The sequence below is a fragment of the Trichechus manatus genome, unplaced genomic scaffold (genome assembly GCF_000243295.1).
Source record: "Trichechus manatus latirostris isolate Lorelei unplaced genomic scaffold, TriManLat1.0 scaffold00001, whole genome shotgun sequence".
NCBI lineage: Eukaryota > Metazoa > Chordata > Mammalia > Sirenia > Trichechidae > Trichechus > Trichechus manatus.
Window position 1 is genome coordinate 26,741,974 of NW_004443937.1, and position 11,062 is coordinate 26,753,035.

The 11,062-nt window shown below is 37.1% G+C and overlaps 1 protein-coding gene across 6 annotated transcripts in view; it reads right to left on the reverse strand.

The window, feature by feature from the left end:
• Positions 1–11,056, reverse strand: part of SMARCC1 (SWI/SNF related, matrix associated, actin dependent regulator of chromatin subfamily c member 1) — a 168,542-nt gene extending 157,486 nt beyond the window's left edge. For 5 of the 6 annotated variants that reach the window (XM_023726484.1, XM_004368479.1, XM_023726487.1 and 2 more), the window contains exons 1-2: positions 10,962–11,056; positions 4,573–4,692 (exon numbers count right to left, since the gene is read on the reverse strand). In XM_023726484.1, coding sequence (XP_023582252.1) covers positions 4,573–4,691 — 119 coding nt within the window. In that variant the 5' untranslated portion in view covers position 4,692; positions 10,962–11,056. Of the gene's footprint in view, positions 1–4,572; positions 5,541–10,961 lie in introns of those variants that run through there. The other variant, XM_023726479.1, reaches the window with a different exon arrangement.
• Positions 11,057–11,062: the final 6 nt, after the last annotated feature.

Genomic DNA, 11,062 nt, shown 5'->3' on the forward strand with positions numbered 1-11,062 from the left:
CAACACATCAACACTATCCTTACTCAACCTTGGGTTCCCTATCACCAGCTTTCCTGTCCCCTTCTGTCTTCTAGCCCTTGTCCCTGGACTGCTGTGCCTCATTAGTCCTATTTGGTTTTATGGGGCTGTCCACTCCCCAGCTGAACGGTGAACCTCGGAAGTGACTTTACCACTGAGCTAAAAGGGTGTCTGGGGAACATACTCTCAGGGTTTCTCCAGTCTCCTTTAGGCCAGTAAATCTGGTCTTTTTTTGTGAGTTAGAATTTTGTTCTACATCCTAAAAGAAGCACTTTTTAATAAATGCTGCTGAAATAACCTGACAGCCATACGAAAAAAGAAAAAACTGAGTATATTTCTCACAATTAATACCAGAATAAATTCTAAATGGATCAGAGAGTTAAGTGTAAAAATTGAAACCCATGCAAGTACTGAATCAACTCACAAGCATCGGGCTATACAAGTACTAGAAAAAAATATGGCTGAATTCCTTTATAACATTAGAATAGCAAAAAACTTCCTAATTATGATTCAAAAACCCATCAGTATATTTATTTGACTGAATAAAAATAAATATCTGGATGGCAAAAAGTACCATATAAGCAAAGTAAACACATTTACAAAGACCAGTAAAACAACGTTATTTCTTATTTTCATTTACATTTGAGAGATCAGTGAGTTAAAACAAAAGGTTTAGTATAAAAATCAGTGTGTTTCCATATGCTAGCAATGAACAATCTGAAAGGAAGTTAAGAAAACGATTCTATTTGCAATACAATCTAAAGGAATAAAATAAAATCAGTTGCCATTGAGTTGATTCCCATGTGTGTCAGAGTAGAACTGTGCTGCATAGCGTTTTTCAGAAGTAGATCACCAGGCCTTTCTTAAGACTTGTACACTGAAAGTACAAAACATTGCTGAAAGAAAATTCAAGAAGACCTAAACAAATGGAAAGGCATCCTATGTTCATCACTGGAAGACTCAATATCGTTAAAATGTCAATACTACCCGATGCAACCTACAGATTCAACGCAAAGCCTATGAAAATTTCAAAAATCTTTTTTGCAGAAGTGGAAAAGCCAATTCTCAAAATCATACAGACTTGCAAGGGGCTGCAAATAACCAAAATAATCTTAAAAAAAAAAAAAAAGAAAAGTTGGGGGACTCACACTTCCCAATTTTAAAACTTACTATGAAGCTTCAGTATTCAAACAATGTGGTGCTGGCATGAGGACAGACATACAGACTAACGAAATACAATTCACAGTCCAGAAATAAATTCACATATGACCAAATGATTTTCAACAACCCATTGCCATCAAGTCAATTCTGACTCATAGCAACCCTGCAGGACAGAGTAGAACTGCCCAATAGGGTTTCCAAGGCTGTGATCTTTATTGGAGCAGACTGCCACATCGTTCTCCCACGGAGTAGCTGGTGGGTTCAAACTGCTGGCCTTTCAATTAGCAGCCGAGCACTTAACCACTGTACCACCAGGGTTCCTTGATTTTCAACAAGGATGCCAAATTCATTCATTATAGTCTCTTCAATAATTGGTGCTGGGACAACTCGATTTCCAAATGCATTAGAATAAAGTTGCACCCCTACCTCACATCATATATAAAAATTAAATCACAACAGACCAAAGACCTAGATTTAAGAGTTAAACCATAAAACTCTTAGAACAAAAACTTATGGGTAGATCTTCAGGAACTTGTATTCCCGCATCATCAAAATTAAAAGCTTTTGTGCATTAAAGGACATCAAGAAAGTTAAAAGACAAACTACAAAACAGGAGAAAATACTTGGAAATCATATATATAATAAACATTTAATATCTAGACTATATAAAGAACTACAACTCAACAACGACAAAAAACCCAATTAAAAAACAGGCAAAAACTTGAATAGACATTTCTTCAAAGAAGATACACAAGTGACCAAGAAGCGCATGTAAAGATGTTCAACATCATTAGTCATTAGGGAAATGCAAATCAAAACCACAGTGAGGTTAACACTTCAAATACACTAGAATGGCTATCATCCAAAAAAAAAGGAAAATAACAAGTGCTGATGAGGATGTGGAGAAACTGGAACCCTTGTACATCTCTGGTGGTAATGCAAAATAGTGTAGCCACTGTGGATAACAGTATGGAGGTTCTTCAAAAAGTTAAACATAGAATTGCCAAAGGACGCAGCAATTCTATTCATAGGTATACACTCAAAGGAACTGCAAACAAGGATTTAAACAGATACTTGTACACCAATGTTCATTACAGCATTATTCACAACAGCAAATAGACAAAATGGGCACACCAGCCCAGGGGCAAGGACTAGAAGGAAGGAGGGGACAGGAAAGGTGGTAACAGGGAAGCCAAGGTCGAGAAAGGGAGAGTGTTGACATGTCATGGGGTTGGTAACCAATGTCGCAAAACAATATGTGTACAAATTATCTACTGAGAAGCTAGTCTGTTCTGTAAACTTTCATCTAAAAGTACAATAAAAAAAAAAAGATGAATAGATAAACAAAATGTGGTATATCCATACAATGAAATCTTATTCGGCCAAAAAGAGAAATTGCGTTCTGATCCATGCTGCAACATATATGAACCTTGAAAATACCATGCTAAGTGAAATAAGTCAGACACAAAAGGACAAATATTTTATAATCCCACTTATATGAAATATCTACAATAGGCAAATACACAAACAGGAGATTAATGGCTACCCGGGCGGAGGGGGCAAGGGGAAATGGGGAGTTAAAGAGAAGAGATTCACCAAAAACACAATAAAATATTATTTAAAAAAAAAAAAGAGAAAAAAGTGATGAAAAAAGAACACCCAATCAGAAGCATTTGAGATTTTAAAAAGTCTACCAGTTAGATTCAATAGAGGCAGCAAACAGCAGACTAGAAACTGACAAACATAAGCTGGTGAAATGGAAGATGGAAATTAGAAGAAAAAATATGACAAGTAGTTCCCGGAGATCTAATATTTATACAATCAGAGTTTATAAATAAAGGAGTACAGGATATCAGAGAACACTAATAGACTAAATGTTCTCTGAGCTAAAGAAACATAATTAAATCTTCAGATCATGAGTTATCACACCCAGACACATTTCTGGATTTGAAAGATCAAAAAAAAATTTCAAAGATCAGTATAAAAAAGGAAGAAATAAACAGTATCAGATTTTTCTCTCTACAAAATCAAACATTAAGAATAAAACCTACATGCCCAGCTACCATTACCAAACATTTTGATCAATGATTCTATAAAAGAATCCTGATCAAAAGGGGAAAATGTAAAAGAGAATTTCAAATTCTCAGGGAATCCAGACTTTCTGGAGCCATGGAGGCTGGTTGAACCCACCAAAACTATTGCCTGAGACAATCTTTGAACTTCAAACCAAAAATATACCCTGAAGTCTTCTTAAAACCAAACAATAGTTTAGCTTAACTAGTAAACAATATCTGCCTTGACCAGTATGCTCTTTTAAGATCTATATGGGCTCAAACTGACAACAACTTGAAAGATTAGATAGGAACCTTAGGGGACAGTGAGTTTATATTAATGGGGGAGGAACAACTTAAAAAATGAGGGTGAGAATTGTTGCACAACTCGAAGGATGTATTCAGTGTCACTGAATTGTACATGTAGAAACTACTGAACTGGTGTATGTTTTGCTGTGTATACACTCAACAACAACAAAAAAGTAAAATAAATTATAAAAAAAAGAAGAAAAGCTACAGATTTCAAAAGGAAAGAAAGCAAAATCCAGTATTTATATACTAATCCAAATGACCAGTCAAAATATCAATTGTAAGGACAGCAGAATTATATTCTCAAATAAGCTCAGAAGATATACCACCTACAATACATCCATTCCTCACTTATCAACACAGTCAGGTCCCAAAGACCAGATCGTTATGTAAAAATCGGTATTATGTGAAAATGGAGGATGCCTGTATCATTATATAACTGTCAAACTACTCGTTAGGTAACTGCCAAATCACATCATTACATAACTGTCAAACCACTGAGAATCATCTCCCAGCCAAGATGACATATAACCTTGACCATCACAGCCAGCGTTACTTTCACCTCACACCTCGGCATTCGTTACTGCCAGACATACGTCCTTAATGCGTAAAGTGGTCAGATAGTAGATTTTTTACTATTGTCGTAAATGCAAAATGCTGGATAACAAGATAGTCAGTAAGTGAGGACTGGGTGTATATAAATATTTCAAGAAATAGTATTCTAGTCACAACACCTAAATCAGAAGCATGGAGAGGAATTGGTGTAGTAGAGACTATGACGAACCGTAACAGTAAAATGCTAACAGTTAAATCTATATAACAATTCTTGATGTGCTTAATGCAAATGTTAAGTGATTCCTGAAAGAGAAGGTTCTTACAATTAAAAAGCAATAATAATCTATAGCTAAAATTCCATTGCAATTTCTCCTTTTTTTTTCATTCTACAGGCTAGTAGTGGCAAAGGAAACACCTGTAGGCTGCACCCAAAAGTACAGAGAATAAAGATATACCAGTGCTATACAAATACACTTACAGGGAGTTTGGTGAAGGCTGGATTAGTGACATGCTTCCCAAAGGCGTCCTCCTGGAACTGGAGAAGCTGCACCACCAGCCCAGCCAGGGTTTTATTGGTAGGAGCATCAGCGTGAACATACTGCAAGATAAAGACAGGGACTCAAAAACTGGTACAAAGGTACGGAAAAGAACAACTGGCTTACCTCCCAGTATCTAAGCTCTGGCACTATGGCAGATTTATAGATGAGACATGGACTGCAGTAAAGGAGCTTACGAAAACAAATACATGTGAAAAGTTATACAGCATGATGAGGGTAATGTCAGAAGGCCAAACCAGCAGTAGAGACAGCAACCTGGTTTCACAGTAAAGATAGTAGGTAACATGAAGAGAAAGCATAAACTGATGAGCCGAATCAAATGTAAAAGCTTAATCTGGTGCTAAATGTTCAATATTACCTTGAGAGTCCAACTCATTTCCTTGTTTTTTAAACCTCCAATTCTGAGCAGGAAAAATACCTATACTACCTTCAACTTCACAAAAGATAATGAACAATTAAGTTTTTCTTCCTGAAGCAAACCTCTAAGTATCATCCAACATGTCCAGGTTAACTGGTCTGTTTCTACTACAATAAATAATTAAGTCATTTGTATACAGCAAAATTAGATCAACTGCACAGTCTTCCATTAGTATACATTAAGTTGAAAGGCTCCCAATTTGTGCTACTGTTAAAGACACAGCTTAAAAGAGCAATTATTCTTAAAGCTTAGTATCCTCCCAAATTTTTATTTATTCGGGTGTATTAGTTTTCCAATGTAAATGAAACAGCCAGCATGCAGCTAATCTTGCTGAAGACCGCCTCGCTGTGTGTCTTTTAGTAGATTCCAACTCAGCAGCCCTATAAAACAGAGTAGGACTGCCCTGCAGGGTTTCCTAGGCTGTAATCCATGGGGTCGCAATGAGTCGGAATTGACTCTACAGCACACAACAAAAAGAATCTTTATGGGAGCAGATCACCAGGTCTTTTTTACCGAGGAGCTGTTGGTGGGTTCGAACCACCAACCTTTGAGTTAGCAGCTGAGCTGCTTAACAATTGTGCCACCAAGGTTCCTTGAAGACTGCTTTATTTTACACAAAATCTTCTAGATGAGAGGTCGGCAGTATCCAGCCTGCTGCCCATTTTTATATATAGCCCACAAGCAAAGAATAGCTTTTACATTTTTTAAAGGGTTGAAAAAAATTAAAATAATAATGTATTATGACATGTGAAAATTATGATATTCAAACTTCATTGCCTATAAATAAGGTTTTATTGGAACACAGCCACGTTTATTCATTTATGTATTATCTACAGCTGCTTTCATGCAACAGCAGAGCTGAGTAGCTGCAAAGTCTGCAAAGCCTAAAATACTTACTATCTGGCCCTTCAAAGAAAAACTGCCTCCTTGTTCTAGATGACTTCTTTTTATCCTTATAAAAAGCCTTCTTTTCTATTACTTTAAGGATGTTCTATAAAAATACATTTCCATATGGCCACAAAGTGACACGTGTGCCACACATACATCAAAAACTGGAAGCAAGTTTCATACAATTAAGCATATAGGATGTTAATTCTGCCAGTCTAAAACAATGGTTCTCAAATTTTAGCACTCATCAGATCATCCGATTGTTGGCCCCATCCCCAGAGTTTCTGAACCACTGGACTTTTTTTTAAATCCATTTTGGATTATTACTAGATATATCTCAGTTAGAGAACAACTTTCTAAATTTAAGTTGAAAACCAACTGAACAATTTTTAAAATTTTAAAAAACTACTTACGATTTCTTTTTAAATCCATTCTTTTAATCCATTTCAGATTATTACTAGATACATCCCAGAGAATAATTTTCTATGATAATTTAAGTTAAAAACCAACTGAAAAAATTTTTTAAAGTTAAAAACTGTTCACAATTCCCTTTCCCATAAAATATTGTCAATTCCCAACCAAAACTAGCAAATCTATTTTACTGTACACTTTCAAGTGAAATTTCAACATCACTTTTCCCCAATTTACTCAACATATTTAATCTTTAATAATAATCAATGAGTAAGAAAGTAATTAGTAATACTCAACACAGTATAACAATCTTTAATAAAGAACAAACTCAAGTTTATCGTACAGAACTAGCAAAATAAATTGTACATATCCACAAGATAACTTTGTATCTTTAATAAGTAAAAGCTTCCCAAAGGGGTCATATAATGTTGGTTTTTTGCATATGGTAACGCAACACAAAAAATAACTGTAATTTTTGATGTTTCAGATAATCATAGGTAACTAAACAATGCCAAACGCTGAAATCGAAAAAGGTAACATTCTAGGGGAAGGCTATTCAGCTGGACCCAAACCAAACCTTCAGCCAAAAACTAATTTTTAATAACTGTGGGAAAAATGGTCTCATATAAGTTCTCAACTTTACTATTATATGTGTTTTCATTCAATACATGCTGTGACTCAGAATAAGCTAGGTTTCACTCTATATATTCAAAAGAAAGACAGCTGGGTTCAAAGCCAATCAAAATTACTGCCATAGCTATTTTAAAGTCCAGTTTTTAAACTATAAAAATTTCACTCTGGTTAGATACCTTTTTCAAATTACCCAAAAAATTACCAAACATGAAAATGCACCTAAGAGGTGGCATATTTAGTTCATAAATAAAATTTGACATTAACATATTAGTGTAAACTATGCCTCACACCCACTCAAAAGGCAGGCAATATATAAGGTTTTTAAATCAACTTAAAAATTTCAAAATATAACATTGAAATTTAAATCTAATTTAACTAATAAAAATGAAGCTGACTGACCGTAAGTTATGTGGCATAAATATCACTATTACCTCAGATTTATATAACCCCATCTTCAAGGATTATCTCGTTTGATTCTAACGACAGTTCTATGGAAGTCAGTCTTAAACTGGCAACTCACAAGTGAAAAAAATCAAAACATATAGAAATCAAGTGATCTGCTGAAGGACACCAGTCAGTACTGCAGAGAAGTACTGAATTCTCTCTTTCAACCTAACGTAATGCTCATTTCACTACCCCGTACTGATATGAGCTGACTTCAACTGCTTCCAAAAATATCACCTAATGCATAAAAAGTCCTTAACAGCTTTCAAAATGCTGAATTCTAATCAAGAAAAAAATAAGCATTTTATACAGACTCTTTCAGTCATAAGCACATCTTTTGATAAAAAAAAGTCCAACACCACTGTTTTACTTTAAAAAAATTTACTTCAAGTATTTTGATTAAGAAAGTTAGCTAGTTAGGTGGAGGCTTTATCAATAAGTCTGTTTTATATTATGTATGGCATTAATGAAGTATCAAAAGTTTAACCTGCCCCTGAACAATCCTACTGTAGCAAATGTCTCATAAAACAAAAAACATTCAACTCTTATTAACTGTTAATTCGTGTAAATCACATTGAAACGCCTTCCCCTAAGCAATCTAGTCCAATTTTACTTAACATCCTTAAATCTAAACCATCCTGTAATGTTAAAGCTTATTTCAGAAATAAGTCCAACTTCAGGAAAACACTTGCCTGGGAGCTTAATGGCCTACAGATACACTTCACCTCCAAGGTACTGGAGCTGAATCAATTTGAGACCAGCAGTGCTAAGGCTTCATCATCTGAAAATCCCTCAGGAACTACTTACAATTCCCTTTCCTATAAAATAGTGTCAGTCTTATCTACAAAAAGATGTACAGCTTTCATCTTGATCAATGTTAGGACGAAGGACATGTACCCAATAATACATGGAAGGCAGCTCAGGTGGGAGATGAACAAGTCTCTATACAGCTACTAGACTGAAAATGCACCCTCAGGCAAGCGGTGAACCTCCCATGTTTGTTTCCTCTTCGCTAAAGTTGTCAACTCCTTTGGCCCATTTGAAGTTCACCATAGTAAAAAAAGTATTCACTCTCCCTTTGTTGCTAGACCAAATTTATCAACAAAGCCTAAACGAAGAGATTCCTAAGACTAGTTAATCTGTTCATTCATTCAACAAATATTTACTGAACACCTACAAAGGGCATTTAAACACAAAAATAGAAGGAAGCTCTCTCTTAAATTTGAAATCTCCCGGGTTTCACAAGTAGGTATCTATGTCTATCCTTCCCACAGACTGTGAGTTCCTTCAAGAGAGACTGTGTGTAACAAAAAGAATTTGGGCTTTGCAGCCAGGTGGACTTTTACTGAATCCCAAATCTGCTACTCCTAACTATGATCTTGGAGAAGTTACCTAAATCCAGAGCTCCACACTCCTCTTATCTGTTTAAAAAAAAAAAGGGGTGGGGGGGTAAATAATATCTATATCATTCAGAACTGCTGTGAGGATTTAAGGACCTGACATATGGTAAATGCTCAGTAACTGAATGCATGGATAAAACCATCAATAAAAATGGAACTAACAATGTCACCTTTATTTCATTCAGTTGCTGAGATTTAAGTTGTAGCTGCTCTGAAAATGTAGCAGGGAATGCAAAAAAAAGTTTAGTTAAAACCCATCGATGTGCATACCAAGTAGCAATATCCTGTGTAGAAACGAAGCCAAGAGCCTTCAGGTTAGTATTTTCATCACTACACCACCACTCCCACAGGCTGGTAGGATTCTGGCTGTCAGGCCTGATGAGTACACAATTCCGAATCTGAACAGGCCCAAGAAATCTGCTCTAGCTTTACAAGGCCCTAAAAAGTCAAGCCTAACTTTGACTTTGTCTTTAAGGCCTCAGAAACACTGAGCCAACCTTAACCAAGTGGCTTCAACACTGACAGGAACCCTTCAGTTAGCCTCTCAGCCATTTCCTCACCCCCACAAACAAGTCTCTGAAGGATTATCCAAGTCTAAAGCTGCCCTCCTCAAGTTGGGTCCAAGCTGATGGACACTGAGAATTTCCAAAGGTAGAAATAACTATGACTTTTTCCATTCTCTTCCTTATATTCAAAACAATAATCCTCCTCAGTATTTTCTTTCTTAAAACTACACTAAATTTAAGACCCAAAGTATTGTCTGAAGAAAACCTGATAAAAAGGAAAAATATTTTCACAATATATTCAAGTCTCTTAGCCACTTCCAGAGGCTCTGTTACCTACCAAAAAAATAACCAATTTATCACTATAAAAATGAGTGCAACATTTTTGTCTACCTACATGTAGATGAGAAAAACTACAAACTCAAACATGACTCCAATACTTCAGGATAGAAAGGTCGAATCTAATGATATAATTGTTTCTCACTTCCTAAAACTTCAGATAAAAAATGGTTATTTCTAAATGAACGAAAGAGTGACGTGGAAGGAACCCAAGACCCCAGTCCATGACCAACAACTGCCAAAAGCTGACGGGCTTCACTGCACTGTAGACCCCAAACGAATATTTACTAAACAAATACTAAGGGTGAGGCACCCAGTACAAACCACCTTCCAGGACACACTGGTGAACGGGCCTGACAAGGTCCCTGCCCCGCCCTGCTATTGTCCTCAATGAGGAAAGTACAGAACTGAGAGAGAACTCCAGAAACTTGCGGTTGGCAAAGACAGTGTTTTTAGCTGTTTGCTTCATTACACCTTCTAATGGAGTCATTCCTAAACACTTAATTAAAAACATTATAAACAGTCGCAATTCTAAAAACCACTGCTTCAGAACTTACATTCCAAAAAGAGGAGACAATCAGGTAAATGAAAAATAATTTCAAATAGTAACCACTAGTAAGAAAATGATAGGAAGTGGAATAATTTTTTATATAAATGGGAGTTCTCTGCGAAGGCCTCACTGAAGAATACATTATGCGCAAGTAAACATTAACCCTTGTACTCACTGAACCAAAAGCACAATGAAGTAAAAACCGTAATCTTTAAATATTAGTTCTCATCAATACTATACTTCATGATACTGACCTGTTATTAACCTCCTTGTAAAACCTTCCATAGCCCTTTTCTTAGCAAATCAACAACAGGTAGTAAAACCTGTGTTACCTCACTAGACTTTGGCATCTCAGTCTCTAAACAAAACTTGAAGCTGCTTTTACCTTGCTTGAGTTTTTAATGATCACTGTCACACACCTAATGCAACTAACAAAAGAGAAGATTCACACCCTCCGGGCTGCTGAGCTCAACCAAATCCCGCATACTTACACGTGAAAGGCTTTTGCCAGGGGTGCGTGGGCTCGCGAGACCATGCCTGGCCCCGGGGCCCAGGTCGCGCAGACTCCAAGAGCGGACGGCGGGGGCGTGGCGGGCCCGGCGCCGGCCTTTGTTGTCCCTCGTGGCGCGCAGAGGGGGAAGGGCAGCCCAGGCCCACGAGGCCAGTGGCCGCCCCGGCCCCCAGCGCGAGCCCTCCCCGCACTCTCCCGGGCGCGCGAACCCACCTTCTTGTAGTGCTTGCCCAGCCAGACCCGCACCGAGTCCAGCTGGGACACCGTCTCCGGGCTCTCCCAAAACTTGCTGGCCGGGCCCCCGTCCTTCCGCC